General features: G+C 35.7%; 1 protein-coding gene across 1 annotated transcript in view; it reads right to left on the reverse strand.

Moving 5' to 3' along the window:
- Positions 1–2,333: 2,333 nt before the first annotated feature.
- The window catches only part of NDUFS4 (NADH:ubiquinone oxidoreductase subunit S4), a 131,942-nt gene continuing 111,702 nt past the window's right edge, over positions 2,334–22,573 (reverse strand). Inside the window, exon 7 of the mRNA XM_072606646.1 lies at positions 2,334–2,552. Coding sequence (XP_072462747.1) covers positions 2,449–2,552 — 104 coding nt within the window. The 3' untranslated portion in view covers positions 2,334–2,448. The remainder of the gene's footprint in view (positions 2,553–22,573) is intronic.

Raw genomic sequence — 22,573 nt, forward strand, 5'->3', positions numbered from 1 at the left:
TTGTTATGTGGGCTGACTTTCTGGGAAGGTGGAAGGGAGAACTTACTGGGAGAAATTCTGGTGATGTAAAATCTAAACACACATACATGTTGCTAAAATCTTATTTTTTTAAAAAAATGAATTTAATACTTAGTAATACCGTGGAGACAATTAGGTCAAGAGCTTATGAAGTTAGCAACATAAATATTATTTGTGTCTCAGATGCTTAATGTTTAAAAAAAAAATTCTTTCGTGGTCCATATTTTAAATGCTTTAAAAAGAAGTATCACCTGACCAAAAGTTTGAATTGCTTTATCTGTTACAAACTGTGTTAAAAATAAATAATAATAAAAAAAGTGAATTTAAGGTGAAAGTCTATGCACAATCAGCCAGCAGATATGGAGACACAAAACCAGAATTGAGAACTAGAATAGATTTGAGATGAATTCTTATAAAAATAGAGAAGAGAAATAAACTAAAAGGACAATTAAAAATTCATGTTTTTCTCTACCTTTTGGTAGATGTATTAAGTTTTAAGATTTGTCTTTCTTCCTAATACTTCATAACAAAACCAAAACCCCACTGATTTTTTATGGTGACCTCTAAACTAAAATTCCTCTGTAAGTGCTGCAGATGGAAAAACAGATGGCAAAAAATCCTTGGTTTCACAGTGGTCTGCTTATCAATTAAACATACCTGTTGGGTTTAGTTCAATTTAATAAGCTTTTATTAAGAACACTCTCAAAGTAGCAGAAAACAGGATCTTTAATGGAGGCAAAGAGATCTTGATTGAGGACCACCACCAAGCTGCACTAGAGTACTGCAGTACCCAAGAGGGGCAGACAGGGTTCTTGGAAAAGTCTATGGAGAAGGCTCAGGAGTGGCAGCAACTGAGAGGGTCAAGTTTGTTATACAAAATAATCAGAAGTATATATGTGTGTGCGTGTGTGTGTGTGTGTTCTTTCCTCAAATGGTTTTGATAACCCTCCTTTTAATTAGTTTTGACTGTCCTCAGGTAATTCATAGCTCTGGGACCAGGTGAGCTCAATTCTTAGCTGCATTTAACATTTGGTCCAGTTGGCCAGGACCAATTCCTTAGCTGACCAATGGAGGCACTGAAGAGTTTGATGAGCTGCTGGACCATTTTAATTTTAATTTGATGAATTTTCTTTTGCATCAAGTGAACAGGTCAACAAAAATATCTACTTAGTATTTTATACTCTTAGCAATAATAGGAAAATAGTTATAACTCTGGTTTAGCACATATTATATCCCTATTAGAAATAAAAAATTTTACAGAATCAGATTTGAGAGCTCATAAGCCATCTAGCCTAATTTGTACTTGAAAAAGGGTCTCTTCTATGTGACATTCAACAAGTGGTCCTGCAGCCTCTGCCCGAAGACCTCCAGGGAGGGGGAATCCACTACTTCAGCCTAAGGTAGTCAACTTCATTTTCAGAAAGTTTTAATCGGCAGGAGTTTTATCTTAAATTGAGCCAAAGTCCAACATTCTATGATTTTCCTCCTTGCCCCTGGTTATGTCCTCTGGGATCAAGAATTTCATGATGTGCTGAACATTTGTAAAACATTCCTTATTGATCTACTTAAAATATAAGTATACAACCAAAAACATTATTTAGTATAAGGCATATGGCGTTATTAAAAATGACCCTGTTTTTCCAGGTGGTTCTGGTACACTCAAACAGCATCTAGAGGGTAAAAGACAATATAAATTCAACCAATGGCACCAATCTAATAAAAACAATTCAAATTGTAATTAAGTTTGCCATAAAAGTGCCTCACTTTTGTTCTGTATAGAAGATGGATACGGTAGAGCATCATACCTAGAACTCTGAATATCAAAAAAGAGGATGAGTCATTAAATATTGAGTCTTTCAATATGAGAGGGAGAAAGTCTTCCACTGATTTGATTAGAACTATAAAGACCTTGATTTGCTCCTGAAAGTGATTTTTAATGAATGGCTCATAAGTCAATCAAGCTAAAAGATGTACATGAAGATCCAATCTGAAGTGCAGACAGGGACTTAGGCTTACCACATTGTGCTAGGATGAATTTCTCCTCTATATATGATAAAAAAGAACCTTTAAGACAACAATTCAAACTCTAGGATGGTGGTGGTTTTTAAACGTATTATTCATTTTAAAATGGCTATGAAAGGCAAGCCACAATCTTGAATGTTGCAGCTAATTTCAAACATTCCTTTTAAAAGATTCCAAGTACAAAGATTTCCTAGAGGTATGAACATCTCAGATCTGCTCTATATATAGGAAGTTGGTAACAGGTTCAATTTGAGACATCAAAAACATTTTAAATAGACACCACAAGATGCATCTGTAGTTTAAAGGTCACATTTATTAGGAGATTAAGAGATGTATTATACATGGACTATAAATACTGCACAGCTGACTTTATTCACAGTCAGACACAGAGATACAGTCAGTGCTGATCTATTTGGTGGACACTCTTGTTCTTTTGTTCCAAGAAAAGTTTGCACCGTAAGACTTGGATTTAGGTTTGGGGACCTTTCTCTCTTGAACGTCATAGCTCCAGCCTGGAAAAAAGCATACCAACAGTATGAAAGAATAGACATAATACACAATAAAAACTGAATTCATGACACAGTAAATTTATTGTCATGAAGAAATGTCAATACATTTAAATAGAATACACATTTAATAGTTTGGTTCTGTGTAAAGTCAGTAGAGTATAAATCCTATTTCTTATAAAGGTCCAACAGCAAAGACTAAAGCTGGTTTGTCCCATCTCAGATTCTAAGGTTTAGCCAATAAGTCAACTTCAAATTCAAAGTTTCCTACTATTTGGAATGATGATTACATATCAGGTGAATATTTCCAAGCCTCTGTCATGGGACATATGAATTCTAAAGTAATTTTGCTGTGGCAAATACTCAACATTGATGCCAGAGCTCATGTACTAAGACCTGGAATCTTTATTGTCTGGAGCAGAAGAATGAAAAGAAAGGTGGACATATCTGTCCCCACACACGAACTGATACATCAGGAAAGGATACTGGGAGACCGTCTGGAATTTAACAGGTAAATGTCAAAAATATTCAGGATTGACTACAGCAGTAATTGACTACATCATTCTCTGATGATGTTGTGGGACATATTCTCTAACTTCTTTTAAAAATCCAGTCCAATGTTTTAACTTTCTAAATGCCACAATGCTGTTTTTTTTTTTTTTTAATGTCTAATCAAAATCTTGCCTGTGTTCGTTTAAGTCTAATTTTTCTTGAGCCTCCTTGGAGATGTAGGCAACTACCAAAGAATTAAACTCTTGTTTGGGCTAAGCAACCTTGTTCCTTTTACTCTTTTTGCACAGGAACTATTTTCTATCCATTTAAATTTTCTTCACAATTCTTGATTTGCCTATTTCCCAAAATAAACATATTTTAAAGTAGTGTATTAATTATTCTACATTTGGTATTTCATAGTTGAAAAAAGTGATCAGGTATAAAGATTAAAATTATTATTATCTCAGAATTTTAAAGTTGGGAAAGACCTTAGTGTGCGTGTGTGTGCACGTGCAACATCATACATATAAAATTCAAAATATGTGTCAACATGTGTGTATATATGATATTTTAAACACACACAAACATACATATCCATAACTAGAACAAAATCTCCATTATACTATAGTATACCAAACAAATGAATCATCTTTTATCTACCTGAAGACTTTCTAATAATGGGGAACCTATTACTTCTCAGGCCAGTCAATTCTACTTTGGGATAGCTCTAATTAATAGGAAGTTTTCACTGATATCAAGTCTAAACTTGCAACTTCTCCATTCCCCTTTCCTCTTCTTCCCTCCCTCCCCTCTCTGAGTACAAAAAGAACTCAAATCCCTTTTCCCTATAACCATGTTTTCCCCCTCAGACTCCTCACCTCTACTTCATTCTCTTTTTCAAGCTAAATATTCCAAGTTCCTTTAACTGCTTTCCAAGGTAACAGGCCTGAGACCCTTCACCACGCTAACCTCCTCTCAACCTTACTTATCAAAGTCTTTCAGTTCAGTTCTGAACTGACAACCATATTCCAGATGTGCTCTAACTATAGAGGGCCCATTACCTCTTTAATCCTAGAAGTTATTCTTTTAATGCAATCCAAGATTGCTTTAGCTTTTTTATTTTGGGGGGAAGGGCTTTTACTTAAGCTTGTATTCTACAAAAAACATTCATGTCTTATACAGGAAATATGTTGTCTAACTACATTGTACTTTTGAAGTTGATTTAAAAAAAACTTTTGATACGCTTTGTTTTTGCGTTATAAATATGTACAGATTATCTCTGCTCCTTGAAAGTTTTCCTACATTAATACAGAATAATTAAAATTAACAATCCAGTAACTTCATCTGAAAGTAATACAACATTACACACCTATAGTATCCCCTAACCTATTTGGGTTTTTTTTGTTTAAATGCACAAAGATCTATTTTCTCTCCCTCCTACCTCTTACTCCACTGGAAAATCCCCTCCCTCTTTTATTTCTTGTAACAAATTATGCGTGGTCAAAATTAAAAAACCTCTCAGGAGGCAGAGGGTATGTTTCATCACAGATTGTTTAGAGACATGAATGGTAACTGTACTGATCATAGTTCTTAGATCTTACTCTCACTGTTTGAATTGTTCTAATTTTGTTGTCAGTTTATAGAACTTTAAAATTTTTCATTTTTATAATACTGAGGTAATAAACATATTTCAACTTTACCCTGCAGTAGTTGATATCTGCCTTTCAATGCTTCTTTTCCTCATTTTACAACAGTATTTCATCGTGTGCATATTTCCCCATTCCTCAGCCTATGAGCATTTCTTCAATGACCAGTTTTTTGTTTTGTCAGGGTTTTTTGGCTACCACAGAAATAGCTGCTATAAATATATTTGTTCACGTGCTAATTTCCTATTTCTGTGATTACTTTTGGACCCAGGCAAAAAACAACGTGTACTGTTTAGTAACTTTTTTGTATAATTCTGAATTGCTTTCCAAAATGACTGTACCTATTCACAAGTCCACTAATAGTGCATTAATGTGCCTATTTCCCCACATCCCCTCCAAAATGTTATCATTTTCCTTTTCTATGATCTTTGCCAATCTGATAGGTGTGAGATAGAATCTCAAAATTGCTTTAATTTACATTTCCCTAATTAGTAGTGATTTAGAGCATTTTCTCCCTATGGTTATAGACACCTGTATTTCTTTCTTTGAGAATTACTTCTTCATATTCTTAGACCATTTATCAATTAAAGAAAGCCTTTTATTCCTATAAATTTGAGTCACATTCTTTTATATCTTAGAAATGAGACTTTTCTCACAGAAACTTGTGAAAAAATGTTTTTTTAAGCTACTTATTTCCCTTTTAATTTTGGCTTTACAAGATTTGTGCAAAGAAGTTTTAAAATTTTTGTAATCAAAATTATCCATTTAATTTTTTCTGCTCTCCCTATCTTTTGTTTAGTCATGAATTTTCCCCCAGCTAATATAACTTATAAGTATTATTTTCATGTTTCTCTAATATATTTATGATATGACCTTTTATATCTAGGTCACATACCCATTTGGAACTTACCTCAGTATACGAGGTGTGAGATATTTGTCTAAATCTAATTTTTTCCATACCGCTGTCCAATTTCCCTAGTAGTTTTTATGAAATAGTGAGTCCTTGTCTCAGCAGCTGGTGTGTGTGTGTGTGTGTGTGTGTGTGTGTGTGTGTGTGTATGTGTTGCATAATGGGGCACTAAAAAATACATCTGTTCCACTAACTGATATATTTTTTAAAACTAGTTTCAAATTGTTTTGAAAATTGTTGCTCTGTAGGATAGTTTTGAGATGTGGTACTGCTGAACCCCCTTCAATCTCCCTTATTTTCAATATTAAACCTGATATTCTACACCGCTTCTCCTCCCTCCAATCAAATGAGGTAACAGGTATAAAGTGCTTAGGGCAGTGCTAGGCACATAGAGGGTACTTAATAAAATGCTTGTTTCCTTCCTCCTATTTGAATTGTTATTATTTTTTCTAATTCTAGAATGTAATGTTTTGGTAGTTTGTTACGTTATTGAATAAATAAATTAATTTAGGCAGTATTATCAGTTGTATTATATTGACTTGCTCTATCCACAAACAATGCATATTTTCCCAGTTACACAAGTCATTAAATTTTTTTTTTTTTTTGTAAATAGTGGTTTGTAGTTGTATTTATAAAGTTCTTGGTAGGGAGATTCCCAAGTATTCCCAAGTACATTCTGTACTTGTTTTAAGTGGAATTTCTCTTTCTATGTCTCTGGATTATATTGATAAAATATAGAAATGCTAATGAATTTTGTGGATTTTTTTTTTTTTTGATATCCTGCAAGTTTGCTGATTATCATTTCAGTTATTTTTTTAGTTGACTTTTTAGGATTCTTCAAATAGACCATCATATCATCTGCAAACAAATCGATGATTTTGTTTCCTCTTTTACCTATGCTTATTCCCTCAATCTATTTTTCTTGTTTTACTGCTATAGTAGACATATCTAATGCATAAATAGAATGGTGACAAGAGAAAAAATTTATTTAAAATTTTGACATCAATGTTTATTAGAAGTTTCCTTTCTCTTTTACACTTCCTAGTTTATGTATCACAACCATTTTTCTGTGTCCTAGACAGAATTTGGAAGAGTTTTTGGTGGGCTATTTTTGCAAAAAGTTGACATAGTAGAATTATTTTTTTTTTTAATGTTTGAGAGAAATGACTTGTGAAACTATTTGATCTTGTAGTTTCTTTAGAAATTAATCTATGGCTTTACTTTCAAATGATCTGGTTTCAGAGTTTCTATTTGCTGTTCCAAATTTTTTAAAATCTTGCTTTCTAGTATTTATGGTTGTATTTCCAATTCACTGATCTATTTTTTTTTTTAATAAAAATGTTTACAGATATAAAATTTCTGCCAAGGACTTCTTTTCCTGTATCCCCAAAATTTTGGCATGTTATCTCCGTATTTCCATTATCTTTAGTGAAACGATAATTTCTATGATTTGTTCTCTGACCCATTAACTCTTCTGAATGAAGTTATTTAGTCTCCAGTCGATTTTGAATACTTTTTTCAGCAGTCCTTTATTAAATTTAATTTTACTGCACTGTGGACAGTAAAGGGTGCGCATAGTTTTTCTGCATGTGTGTATGAGATTTTTATGTACTAAGACATGATCAAGTTTTGTAAAGGTGTCATGCACAGCTAAGAATAGCTATACTCTTTTATTTCCATTAAATAATTGTCAGCAGTATATCATATCTAATTCTTCTAAAACTCTATTTACATTCTTCATTTCTTATTTTTGGGTTAGATACATCATGGGATAATAAGAGTAAATCAAGGTCTCTACTATTTCTCCTTAGAATTAACTAAGTTTTTCTTTTAAAAAAGTATTTAGAAACTATATCATTCCATGAACATATGCTAAATACTGCAATCAATTCAGTGTCTATCATTTTCACACAAAATGCCATTTTGCTTTACATACCTTTTAAGTTTGTTTTTGCTACTGTCCTGTCTGAAATAGTATTTGCTCTTCTTGCATTTTTTGTGCATGTTAATTTGAGGTTAATAGATTCTGCTCTAATTCTCTGTTTTAACTGTATGAGGCTTTATGTTTCAAGAATGTTTCTTGTAAACAACACATTATTGGATTCTGCTAATCCATTTTGCTAACCTCTTTCTCTTTTATGGGTGAATACGTACCATTCACAGTTGTGATAATTGTTTGTTTCTCTTCATGCTATTCTCTTATGTTTTCTCCTCTACACTTCTCACTTTTTTCCATGTTGTAACCCTTTCCTTATTTTCCTTTAAATACTTTCACTATCCCCTCTCCAAGATTAAAGTTCATTTTACTTATGACTAATCCCTCTTTGAATCTAACCCACTTAACTCTTGCTTTTTCTATTTGTATCCCTGTTGTGTCAAATGTACTCCTACTTCAAACTGTGAGTGGATGTGTCTGTTCTGCCCTTTAGACCAGTTTGGCTGAAAGTTAAGTTCAAATGACACTCATTTCCACCTTTCCATTTTTATATGCAGTTTTATTGCACAACTTAATTACAATTAACACATAATAATCCTTCATTCCTTTTTTTTTCTTACAGCATCTTCAAAACATTACAACATTATAGGTCTTCTGTCTCAGCTGACTATCTCTACAACTCCTCGTGACACTGGGACTCTGAAAGAACCTCTTTAATATACTTATCACTCTCCAATGGAATGTAAACAGACCATTCTTGTAAAATCCCTTCTGATCGATCATTCACTTGAATTTATTTTTCAAAGTTCTTTTTCAGCTCCAACTGTAATAGGAATGCTTGAAAATCCTCTATTTCACTGAAGATCTTCAATTTTGCTGGGTAAGTTACTCTTGTTTATTTATTTTTTTTTTTGGCATTTTGAGTATCTCATTTCATGTTCTCTTCCCCTTTGTTGTAACAGCTACTAAATGCTCTGTGATCCTGATTGTGGTTCCTCCATACCACTTAAAGTTCTTTCTGGTGGCTTACAGTGTTTGTTTTTTTTTTTTTTTTAATTCTGTTTGAAAAGTTCTGGATTTTAGTAGTGATATTTCTAGGAAAATTCATTTGGGGGCTTCTTTTAGGAAGATAATCAGTAGATTCTATTTTTACATTTTTCTTTTCTAATATTTCTGAGTAATTTTCTTTAATGATTTCTTAAAAGCATATTTAGATTCTTTTTTTTTGGTTACAACTTTCATGTAATCCTTCAATTCTTATGTTATTTCTCCTTAATCTGTTTTCCAGATGAGATTTCTTTTTATCAGATCTTAGATTTTTTCTTTATGTTTCTCATTTTTGAGGTTAAGAATTATTATTTCCTCCTAGAGTCATTAATTTCTTTTATTTATTTATTTTAAATTTTATTTTTCATTTTTAACACAGTTTATAACAGATGAAACAATTCAAACTTTTGGTCAGGTGATACTTCTTTTTAAAGCATTTAACATATGGACCACAAAAGAATTTTTCTTTTTTTTAAACATTAACCAACTGAGACACAAATAATATTTATGTTGCTAACCTCACAAGCTCTTGACCTAATTGTCTACGCAGTATTACTAAGAATTAAAGGACCCTAACTTATTGTTGTTGGTCTAAAGTCCTATGCCTAATAGCTTAATTTTAGACTTAACCTCGGATGTTCCCCTGTCAATAAACTATAATTTAATAGATCTGGTATTAAGCTTACAAACCTTTTGACTATAAGAAACTGCCACCAAGAGTAAGGACATTGCAGGGATACAATATCTCCCCAACTTCATGTCAATTCCAGGCAGGATTAGATTGTCCACTTGCATTCAGTCAGGCTTAAAGTCTGCCAGGTGTCAGTGGGGAAATTGAGTTAGGAAAATCCTACCTCAGCTCAGGCTGAACAGTCACTCTCCCACCCTTTCCATGAGATCACCTTTTGCAGTTCATACCAGTATCTCACCGGCTTACTGGCATCATGGATTGGAGGCTCAGCCTCCCTTTCTTGCTATCCATATCTGGAATTAGACTCAGAAGAACAGTCACTTAATAGTCCCATAGCATCCAAAAATGGCAAGTTCCAATAACCAGGTTTCTAATATGATTATAATTTCACTTTCGCTAAGGAACATCTTTTGAGGTAAGTCTTAAGTGGTTTACATGCCTTTCTATACATGTTCTAGTTCCTGATTAAATAGTAATCATAAAATCAAATTTACCTTTAAAACCTTAACTTTTCCTTCAATGCCAAATTTTACGTGAGGTTACCTTCCTCTAGGAAATTTAGACTAAAATTCTTTTCCCCAAACTAAAGATGTTATTGATTTATTCTCAGTATTTAATTCAGTCAATTGTTTTAATACTAACTGCTTTTGGCCACTTTGTAACACGTCCAATTTTTCTCCCCATCACTCCCCTTCCCCCGCTTCCTAATACCTTGCATTCTGATTACTCCTTCCCTCAATGTACCCTCCCTTCTATCACACCCCACCCTTCCCTTATCCCCATCATCTCTCTTTTCTTGTAGGGCAAGATAAATTTCTATACCCCCATTCCCTGTATTTCTTATTTCCCGATTATATGCAATAAAAATTCTCAACATTCGTTGCTAATACTTTGAATTCCAACTTCTCCTCCCCCCCCCCAGCCCCACTGAGAAGGCAAGCAATTCAATACAGACTAAATATGTGTTGTTTTGCAAAAGACTTCCATAATAATCATGCTGTCTAATACTAATTACATTGCCCTCTGTCCTACTCTATTCCCCCTTATTTTTTCCCCCACAATTGACCTTGTCCCTTCTCGAAAGTGCTTATTTCTAGTAACTCCCTTCTCTCATTTGCCCCCCCCCCCAACGTTCCCCTCACTCTACTTGTCGCCTCCTCTCCTACTTTCCTGTGGTGCGATATATATTTTCATATCAAATTTAGTGAGCATGTTATTCCCTCCTTCAGCCACATGTGGAGAGAGTAGCTTCATTTTCCCCCTCTCCCCTTCTCCCTTTTCTCCTCCATTGAACAAGATTTTTCTTATCTCTTTTATGAGTTATAGCCTGCCCCATTCCATTTCTCCCTTTCTCTTCCCGGTATTTTCCTCCTTCACCCCTTAATTTTTACTTTATTTTTTTTTGTGTGTGGATAACATCTCTTCTGATTCAACACACTCTGTACTCTCCATCTATATATGTATATGTGTGTGTGTGTATGTATGTACAATCTCTCCATCTACCCAAATATTGAGAAAAGATTCAAGAGTTACAAATATTTTCTTTCCATGTAGTAATGTAAACAGTTCAGCTTTAGAGAGTCTTTTATGATTTTTCTTTTCTGTTTACCTTTTCATAGTTCTCTTGTTTCTTGTCCTGAGAAGTCAAATTTTCTATACAGATCTGGTCTTTTCCTCAACATGAATGATTGAAAGTCATATAAATCATTGAATGACCACTTATTCCCTTGAAGTATTATACTCAGATTTGCTGGGTAGGTAATTCTTGGTTTCAATCCCAGTTCCTTTGACCTCTGAAATATCCCATTCCAAGGCCTTTGATCCCTTAATGTTGAAGCTGCCAGATCCTGTGTTGTCCTGATTGTATTTCCACAATATTCAAATTGTTTCTTTCTAGCTGCTTGCAGTATTTTCTCCTTGATCTGGGAACTCTGAAATTTGGCCACAATATTCCTAGGAGTTTCTCTATTTGGGTCTCTTTTAGAAGATGATCGATGAATTCTTTCAATATCCATTTTGCCCTCTGATTCTATAACATCAGGGCAGTTTTCCTTGATAATTTCATGGAAGATGATGTCTAGGCTCTTTTTCTGATCATGGCTTTCAGGCAGTCCCATAATTTTTAAATTGTTTCTCCTGGATCTATTTTCCAGGTCAGTTGTTTTTCCAATGAGTTGTTTCATGTTATCTTCTATTTTTTCAAACTTTTGGTTTTATTTACTAACTGCTTCATTTATCTCATAGTCATTCATTTCCCTGAACTCAATTCTCTCTTTCAATGAATTATTTTGTTCAGTGAGCTTTTGAAACTTCTCCTTCATTTGGCTAATTCTGCTTTTTAAAACTTCCTTCTCCTCATAGGCTTTTTGGACCTCTTTTTCCAAACGAGTTAGCCTCTTTTCAAAGCTGTTATTTTCCTCAGCATTTTTTTGGTTTTCCTTTAGTAAGCTGCTAACTTGTTTTTTAAGGTCTTCTATTGCCTGAGCCCAGTTTAAGTTCCCTTTGGAGGCCCTGGAGGCAGAGGCCTTGACTTCCTCTGACAGTATGCCTTGTTCTTCCTCATCTGAAAGGATGGGGGGAGACACCTGTTCCCCAAGAAAGTAACCTTCTATGGTCTTATTTTTTTTTCCCTTTTTTGGGCATTTTCTCAGCCAGTTACTTGACTTCTGAGTTTCTTCTCCACAACCACCTCGTCTCCAGTTCCACCAAGCCAGCACTGGGGGCTGAGCTTCAGATGAGCTGCTCCAAACCCTCAGAGGCTTTAGGCAGGGGCAGGGCTGCTATTCAGTGTGAGATTAAGATTAGCTGCTCAGGTGGGGGCAGGGTCGCCATACAGGGCTCAGTTCCTTCAGGAGGTTTACGATGAGACCTTCAACAATGGATGCAGGCTACTGCCTGCTTTGGGAGCCCTGTCTGCTTCTGCCTCTACTGCCGCCACCTGAGGAGGCCTGAGTTATTGGGACACCCTGCTCCCTTCTTGGCCAGCTGAAAGACCCTCTCACTGACTTTTGGCGCCTGTGGGTTGAGGGATCTGCATTGCTGCTGGAGATTCTGTCCCTGAAGCCTGCTCAGTTCTGCTCCTCCTGGTGCTGAGTGGCCAAGGCTCTGCTCAGGTCTGGTGGGACAGACCTTTCCCATCGGTCTTTCAGGTCACTCTGGGCTAGAAATCTCCTCCACTCCATTGTTCTGTGGCTTCTGCTGCATTAGAATTTGTTGAGAGTTCTTCTTTACTGGTATTTTATGGGCTGTGGGCTAAGAGCTAGTGTATGTGCATCTTTCTCTATTAACTTCTACTTTGTCCATTTTGATTTTTTAGAGAGTTTTACTGCAGTAAGTTTTCTTGTTATTTTTTTTTTAATTCGTGCATCTTTGAAGAATTCTAATTATTCTTGTGTACAAGCTGTTCTTTTCTTTGAAGTTTTTAATCTTAGTAGGTGTTTTAAATTTATTTTCCTCTTTGAGCTTTGTGTCTTAGTCATCTCTGGCCTTTTACGGATCATAAAAGTATTTTTGTTTACGAGCCTTTGTTGCTGAGGCCCTAGGAGTTGAGTTCTAGATCTCCCCTCTTCTACTGACCAAATCTTTGCTTTAAGGGTCTGTCTTTCACTAGACTCCTTTCCTTGAGTTAGAGTTTTGACTCATGCTTTTTGCTTCATGATGGAAACCAAAGTTCTCCTCTAATGTGATCGGTCTTAGTTGAGGGCTTTTCTTTAATCCTCAGGTAAATATAATGTTACTTTCCTCTGATGGAAGAAACCTAGTTGAGGCTTTTTCCTGGAGGGGAAGGAGGTACTTTTTATTTATTTTCACTACCACAGCAATCTAGTGCCACCACTCCCATTTATTTTTCCTTTAAAAGCAATTGGAGATCCCCTGTGAAGGCTTTTCCCCTTCACACTAAGCATACAGGCCTCTTAGCATATAAGCCTCCCCTACTCCTGCCTGTCTCCAATTTTAGTACAGAAGTCCATCTTTAGTCTCTCAGGAGAATTCCTGCTGACACTTTCCCCCCTTACTGTGCTGAGGTCTTTCACTTAACAGCTGAAGTTTTTTCCTTGCCCACAGAATTCCCCTTTCATCCCTTAGGGGGCTGGGATCCTATTTACTACTTGTCTGTGGAGGGAATTTTTTAGTAGTATTTGGGTTGTTTAGTGGTGGGATAGAGTTAAGCTCTACTTTTTTCTCTTATGCCAGGCCTAGAGGCCTGAGGGCTACCCGAGTCTTCCCTTACCTCTATCGGAGGTCTTCAGTTGGCTAAACCAGATGCTCGTATGAGAGAAAGGACGTTCCAGAGTTGAACAAGGGTTGAGCTTTATTTCAGGGTCTAGTTACAAGTGCAGGGGAATTCTTCCTTAGGAGGGAGCGAAGAATCTCCCAAGGAGGCAAAGATCTTACAATAAGAGATTGGAAGTAGAAGTATAAGTGGGGAGAGAGGAGAGAGGAAAAGCGGAGCCTTCTGTCCTGTCTGCTCCGCGCCCCTCCGCCCAAGAGCGCTTTCAGGCTTTCCTGATCCTACTTAAGCTCTCCAGGCATATAGTTTGCATCTGAATACTGTGCTGTTAGGTGTGCCCAGATCCGGGACAATCTCGAGGGCGGGGAGAGCTCTCTCCCATCACGTTTCTCACGGGAAGAGGCGGAAATACACCTCGATTCCCAGTCGTTTCCTGGGGGGGCCTCGTGAGAACTCTAAGATTCAGAAGTTCCCACCTTTACCCGCCCGAGACTGTCCACATGGAATTGAGCTTCCAACCCCAGCACTCTTACTCTGCCATCTTGATTTTTTTGAACCTATGTGTGAGTATTTATTCCTATTTAATTTAATCTTAGAGATTTCATCATTCTACTTTCTGAAGATCTTTCTGACCCTTTGCCTAGTCTTTGCTGTCCCTCCTATGTTTCTATGCCATTTTCAGATAAGCTATGCATGCTATGTCTTTATTCAAGTTATTGATTAAAAAAGGTTAAAGAGCACAAGAGACAATCACAGATCCTAGGGATGTTCTACTGGAGAACTTCCTCTCAACCTGACATCAAATCCTGATAGATTATTCTTTGAGTATAGTCATTCAACTAGCTCTCAACCTACTACCATCTGACCCACATCCAAATTTTTCCCTTCAAGAATGGTAAGAAATACTTCATCAAGTTTTCCTAAAATGTAGGTAAACTCACATCCCCTGATTTTTCACTTTAGTAACTTTCAAAAAAGTAAAAAAAAAAAAAAAAAGGTTTGTCTGACATGACCTATTTTTGCTGAAATCAGGCTGACTGTCAGTGTTTACTGCTTCTTTTTCTGGATTTTCACTAACCATTCCTTAATGATATGTTCTTTAGTGTACTGATCCAGGGATCTTTGCTTGGCCCTGAGCTGATTAACATTTTTTAATTAATGACTTAAAGGCATAGATGGTACGTTTATCAAATTTGCAGATGAGATGAGATGAAACTGGGAGTAATAGCTAACAGTGAATGACAGAGTTAGGATCCCCAAAGAGCATGTACAATGTTGGGTTGAATCTGGTAAGAAGAAATTTAACAGGAAAGAGGAAATAGATGAAGAGTTTGGGAAACAAATAATATGCTAGCCATTTCCTCAAGGTAACATTCTCTCTCTCTACTCCTTTTCTCAGTCAAAATGCCTTAAAAAGAGAAAAAGAAAAAAATCTGTCTATACTTAGTATTTTCATTTCTTTTCTCACTTATTCCTAACTCTCTGCCACCTGGCCTCCAACTCAACTAAAACTGCTCTCTTTAAAATTATGAAAATATTTTAATTTCCAACTCTGCTGATCTTTCGTCAATCTTTGTCCTTCTTGTCTTCTCTGTGAAATATATGACACTGCAGACACCTCTGCCTCCTGATCATTCTTTCTTTGGGCTTTCATGCTTTTGTTCTTCCTTAGTTCTTAATTTCCTTTCTTGGATCATTAGTCATGTCATATATCCTAACTGGGCATGGATAACAAAGTTTTGCCCTGGGGATTCCTCTTCTTTCTCTATACACTCACAGACTTACGTTATCAACTCCCATGGACTTAATGACCATCTCTATGTGGATGACTCACAGATCTATATATGTAGCCCTGATCTTTTAAATTCCAGTTGCACATCACCAATTGATGTTCCACTGGGCATCCTAATCCCAATATATCCAAAACAATGAATTTTCTTTCCCTCAAAAGCTACTCCTCTTTTGAAATTTTATTTCTGCTGTGTGCACCACCATCCCTTCATGTTTGCAATATTGGTGTCATTCTTAACTATTCACTCATTTATACAATATATCTAGTCAATTGTTAAATCTCATCCTTTCCACCTCCACAAAGTGCATGTCCATCTCTTCTCCCCACACACAACTACCACCTTAGCTCATGCCCCTGTCATCTTTTGCCTAGACTACCATAGCTGCTACCAAATTGGTCTCACACTTTTTTCCACTCCATTCTCCACATAGCTGCAAAAGTTTCCCAAAGCACAGGTCTTACTATTTTACTCCCACACTCAAAAAACCACAAATGGTTCACTCTACTGTAAGATCAAATAAAAACTCTGGTTTTACATTTAAAATCCATCAAAACCTAGTCTCAAATTAATTTTTCAGGCTTATTACATATTACTTCCCTTCCGTTACACAGCAGGGCAGCAAACATGGATTTTTATAGTTCCTCACATAAAGCACTCCATCTCTCAGAGGAATTTGTTCTAGCCACTGTCTCTCATACCTGGGACATTCCTTAGCTTCCTATAATATCTAGTTTCCTTCAAGATTCAATTTAATTATTCCTTTTTCTACAAACTCTTTTCCCAATGTTAGGTGTTACTTCCCTTCAACTTATCTTGTATCTGGTGTGTGTATGTGTGTGTGTGTGTGTGTACATACATGTATATGTGTGTGTTTTTATATACACACTTATTGAAAGTTTGGCCATAAAGAAGATATGAAAGATACCTCCCTCTGCTCTGTTTTAGAGGTGAGGGTCCAAAGATATAGAACTTAGCATATAACAGATTTTTTCAACATGTTGATTAGTTTTACTGATTTTTCTCTTTATTATAAGGCATGATTCTCTGTAGAAGGGGGTGGGGAAAGGAAAATCTAGGTGATGTAAAATATCAACAAAAATATTTAAAACAAGTGCTTGTTGATCAAAAGAATAATGAAAGACTTTAATTATCTATATGTCTGCTGGAAGCTCTCTGTGCCAAAAGCAGATCAGCCAATAATTTCTTAAATTACCTGATAAAATTATCTTTCAAAAAGTGGAGGAACCAAAGAGGGAATTCTATTATGGATGTGACTTTCACCAACAGGGAAAATTTGACTAATGGAGGGAACCTTATAGTTAGTTACCATTACCTCTTCAAGTTTGTGAGTAGAAGGAAATTCAGGCAGAATGTGACATGCATTCTAGATTTTGGTGGAATAGATTCCAAAAGGTTAAAAGGAAGGTCAGATACTGTGGCTGGTGAACGTGGGACAAACAATAGTTTTCACTTTGTGGCAGCAATGACCATGTGTACTTTTATGATGAATTGAATGCATAAATAAAAAAAAGCATTTATTGTTCTAGGCACTTTGCTAAGGCCTAGGGACCCAGAGTAAAATAGGTCATCCCCTTAGGAAGCATACATTCTAGTGGAGAAACAACACACAGAGGAGAATAGTGGAGTAAGAGAAGGATGGAAAGGTGGGATTGAAGTGAAGCATGACTGGGCTTTTCCTAAAATAGTGACTGTGGTGAAAGTCATTAATCAGGAAAGCTATGACCTCAAGGGAAGAAGTTTCTCAAGGGAAGAAAGTAGCTAGGGAAGAAGAAAAGGCTGGAAAGTCCATTAAATGTAGCATGGCTGGAGCTCTGCCTGAAATAATGATCCTGATTACTAGATGAACTGGTTTTCCCACCTCTAGCTGGTACTCTGTCACTTGAATGCTAGATTTTGTGTCATACATATGTATTACATTTCCCTCATGTTTTAAATTTTGTGGTTTTTAAGAATGAGTAATACTGAAAAAAAAAAAAAAAACCATGAAAAAACTACAGCTCTTAAGGAACACACTAAAATGACTATTATAGATATTACAGTGTTTGTTGGTATGGGGAAGTCAACCATTTCAAGGATCACTCAAGCCCACAATTAAACAAGATCAGTGCAAAGTAAAGTGCAGTAAAAAAACAAAAAACAATTAAAAAATGCCAAGAACAGACAAATTATTGTTACAAAAGAGCCCAATTAATCCCCAGAAAAAAAAAAAAAAGCAAGTTTCAGAAGAACTTGGCACCTGGAGGGATTATTACTGATTCTTCTATAGCAGGGATTAACATTTTTTTGTGTGTGTTATGGATTCTTTTCGCAGTATAGTGAAGCTTATGAACTTCTCAGAACAATACTTTTAAATGCATAAAATAAAATACATTGGATTACAAAAGAAACCAACTGTACTGAAATAAAGATTTTTTTTTCTTCACTCAAGTTCACAGAACCTTTGAAATGCATCCGTGGACCATTCTGGGGAAGTGGGGGGGAAGGAGCGGGGTTTATAGGTTCCAAGTTAAGAACACCTGCTCTGGAGTAGGCTTCTTGAACAGTAAAAAAAAAAAAAAAAATAGCTGCTATTTGCTGCTATGAAGAAAAAACACTTGTCATGGACACAATAATACAAATATGAGAGTAACGAAGATTGAAAAAAGTTAAATTCTACTGATAAAACTCACTTTTTCCATTAATGGCTATACCAAAACTGTTGTTGGAAGGCAAACCTGCATGATCTAGAGACAATTCTGTCAGACTATAAAATATCTACCCAAATAATGACTGGGGGATTTTTTATTCACTTCCATTGTGCCTAGAAATCTTGTCCCCACCAAAAGACCAATTAAGTCTGATAAATATATCAACATACTGAGAAGTAGAACTGTTCTGTAATTACAGAAATTCCCAAACGGAGATGGAATGCTATAACATGCCCCTGTACCATCCCACATGTCAGAAAAGGTCAAATTTATGCAAGAGATGAGACAAACATGATTCAATGACCTCAGAATTCACTTGATTTAAACCCAATCGAAAACCTATGGGATTGGCTACATCCTAAGCTAAACTTAACTTCCAATGTGATAAAAGCTGATTTCATGATAAAAAATTAAAGTCAAAATCTTGTTAACTCTCAATCCCAAATAACATAAAACAGTGAGTGCAGCAAAAACATGGAAAATTACATGTTGAATTTTTTAAAGAAATAAGAAATTTAAAAAGATTTATTGTATAGGAGTGATTTATTTTAAGTAACTTAGACACATGAGCTAAAATTCTATAGGGGCAGTCAGTTCAGAAGGGATGGAAAACTCTTAAGAACGAAATCTTGAAGGCACAATGGGATACAATTCTAATGAGCAAGAAAAATGTAAATTGTCTGAAGATCCACGTGGATGCAGGGAGATTTTGCCAAACAATTTCAATTTTAAAAAGAGATATACAGAAGGCAGACAGATACAAGGGCAGACAAAAGGAATACTGTGAAGAGTAAGTAATAAGGGCTCATATGAGGGGGAAATGCGAGGCAGAGATATTTTTGTTTGTCAGAAGTACAAGACAAAGCAAGTTAAGACACTAGCTTGCCTGAAAAAATATCTGAGGTTTTAGTGGACTATAAGCTCAAAGCAAGTCAATTGTGAAAATCAAGAAAGGTAATGTGTCTTTGGGGCTATATCAAACCATAGAGCTTACAGAACTAATACTAATCCTGTTATGTGTACTCTGTACTAGTCAGACTACATCTGTAGTAATATATTCAATTTAGATCCCCATTTAGGAAAGACATTGATAAGCTGAAGAACTTTCAGATGAAATCAACCAAAATTGTGAAGAGCCACAAATCCATGTTATATATGAGAACTGGTTGAAGAAATAAGAGATATTTAGAGATATTTAGGTGGGAGAACATGGAGGGATGATATCTGTTATAAAATATTTTAAGGGCTTCCATGTAGAAGAGGGATTAAACAGAATTATAATTCTGCCAGTTATTACATTAGTTATCTTGCCCAGATTTATGTTAGCTTCATATTTGATTATCATGACTTCTATATCTTCATTCAAGTCACACTGGAGACCTCATTCCAAGTTAAATCAAACAATCAATGACTGGAGTACTTTTTGAGTCTAGCAGCCATTTAACCAGTTGTGAAACCATCTAACTGCAGTACCGAGTTCACAACTCTCCATCTTCCATGAGAAACTGCAAGAAAGACTTTTTTCAAAATGCTTTGCTAAAATCTAAGAAACTCGAATCTCCATGTCACTTTCTTAATCTATTAGTTTAATAACTTTCAAAAAATGAAACGCTAATGTAGCATGACCTGATCATGTTGAAGTTACGCCAGCTTTTTGTGATCACCTTTGTTGTTGTATTTCCTTTTCTGGATGTTCATTCACTGACACTTTAATAATATACTATAGAACTTTGAAATTTCACGGGAATTAAAGTCAACCTCACCGGCCTATATTTAATTTTCAGAATCCATTCCCTTTCCTTTTTTGGAGTTGTGATATTTCCTGTTTTCCATGATCTTTCAAGAAACCATTACCAGTGGCTCAGAAATCACATCTGGTAGTTTTTTCCACTATCATAGAATGTGCAGTTCATCTGGGCCAACTGACTAGAACTCATCAGATCTTACATTGGTACTCCTTACTTGGGATTCAACTTCCCATTACTCCCCCCACCTTTTGTTTTTCTAAGAGAGTAATGGATTTATGACCAGAGAAGCTGGGTTCAAATTCTCCCTTTGGCTCTTATTACCTGTTTGAGTTGGGGCAAATCATTTAACCTTTCTGAGTTTCATTCTCTCTATATGTAAAATAAAGGAGCTGGATGGCTTCTAAGGTGCCTTCCAGCTCTAAATCTGTGACTTTATGATCCTAATTAAAAAATCATTCTCCCTGTCAGGAAAAAAAAATCAAAATAATTTAAGCAGCTTTGCCCTCTGTCAACACTATCATCATTTCATCCACAACAAGCATCAATCCTATCCATTATTGAACCCAATAAGAACAAAACCCTCATATTGCCACTCCCCCAAAACCCCAAACTCTTTTTGGGTCATTTCTTAGCTTTTTTTGCTAGCAGCCTCCCTTTATTTTACACTTTAGCATTCCTTACATTATTTGTACAGTGCCATGCCATTTTTATATCTCTCCTCTTTTACTTGTCCTTGCTTCCATCTTCTGCATGTGTCTTTAAAAAGTTCAAGTTGGTGAGTTACATATATGTACTCATTCTTTGCTTCACTGGGAAGATTTCTCTTTGTGTTTTCCTAATTTGATCCTTGAGGTTCTTTCTCCTGGCTTGAATTTTAGTCTATAGGAGTCTCTGAAAACTGCTTTTCGCAAATCTAAGGTATATATCTGACTATGCTTGGCGTTCCTGCCTCTGTCACAAATTCTAGGAGATAGCAATCACTTCCTTCACTAAGTTCCCACCATTCCCACCCCAGCAACTATTGGTTAGAATTAAATAGTGAACAGAATTTTCCCTTGCTGATTTCTCAAACTTCTGAAAGAGAAACTTATCTTTACAGAAAGTCAAAAAATGGTTAGGTAGCTTTGTGTTTGGCAGAGAAACAACTCCCAACAGAGGTTTGGATAACTGAAGTCCCCTGACACTAATACATTATTCTTATTGACTAGACAGTGACATTTCCTGAACTCCTTATCTATTTCCATCTAGGTGGTCTGTAGTCTTCTCTTATGACACTATCTGTTTCCACTGATCTTTACTCAAATGCTCTCCATGTTTCCTTCTCACTACCTTTGTTTCCAGACAAAGCATCTCTATCTTAGCTATTAAAGCCTAAAACTGCACTAAGACTTTTGAGATATCATATATTCAGTACTTCTTCAACCATTCTTCCTTTCACCAACCATTACCTATTCTGTTTCTTTTTAATAAGTTATGTCTCTCTAGAATCATAATTCTGTCATAGGTCTCATCCCAACAAGTTTTACTGATAGCTATGAAGTCAAATTTACCTCTTTGCCTTAGCATCTCTATTTTATCTTGCTTATCAATTATACTTTATGTATTGCTGCACTTATCAGCAACCCAGTAAAGTCAGTGTAAGCTGTTTCATTAGACCAAAAAGCCACCTTTTTCCTCTGGAGTATATGTTAATATTCTATTTAGACAATATGGTCTACTACTTACTTTCTGATGATGGTGGTACTAAATTCTCATTCAGAGATTATGCCTGAAGTGTGGATTATTTATACGGGAGGAAGGGGAGTGGATGAAGCAGACACCAATACCACTGTTCTATCATCAGGAAAGAATAAAGGATTGTAATTGCTTAAAAACTCTGATTTTAGCTTTGTGCCATTTCAGAGTCCTATCATCAGTAACTACACTGAGAGAAAACGAAGGTTGGATAGACAAAAGAACAAATACTTTCAGTTCTCTTCTCAAGGCCAAGTAGTGATCCATATTCTGGAACGACTGACCTCAGACTAGTGAAGTTGTTTCTGCCATTCTGATGATAATGCTGACTATGATAATACAAAAAGAATTCTGAAGTAGCTGATATTTGGATGGGAAAGTATTCTGGGAACACCCAAAAACATTTATGGAAACAAACTCTGAGACATCATGTAATTTGCCCAGATCACAAACAAAGTTAAGAGACTGTGTCATGACTAGATACCCATATCTTCTAAGTAACAAGTCAGTGCTCTTTCAATACTATCTGTAGTGAGGGAATATGTCTAATTTCCCTCCCTACATAGTACGATGTATCAGAAAGTTGTATGACTGCAACTTACATAAACACTCAGTATTCTTAGGATAATGGGTTCATCAGAGTATAGGTAAAAGACTTCTACTTTTTTGCCATTTGACTTGTTCAATAAATCCAGCTGTGAAAAGATTTTACTTCCTTGATTATTTGAAAAGTAAGAAACGTATGATGCCAGTTCAAAGCAAGGACTAAACTGAAGGGAAAAAGAAACAACTTGAGGCCATAGTACATGCCCCTATATGTAGGTTTTCTACTTGTTCTTCAGGCCAAAAGTGTTGATTTCTACATGAAATATATACCCCCAGATAATAAGTCAACTCCCATTATATTTTGGTTAAAAAAATTTGTAAAATGTCTCTTACATTTCCTTTATCTTATTGTGCAAGGATAGATAAATTTGCCAACTCTCTGAACTTCTGAAATTACTTTTCATTGTTAATGTAACACAGCAAGGAAAGGAGAAAATGACTAAATAGAGCAGGTTAACTGGAAAATAATAAAAATAATATTCTCT

The sequence above is a fragment of the Notamacropus eugenii genome, chromosome 4, assembly GCF_028372415.1.
Source record: "Notamacropus eugenii isolate mMacEug1 chromosome 4, mMacEug1.pri_v2, whole genome shotgun sequence".
NCBI classification, from domain to species: domain Eukaryota; kingdom Metazoa; phylum Chordata; class Mammalia; order Diprotodontia; family Macropodidae; genus Notamacropus; species Notamacropus eugenii.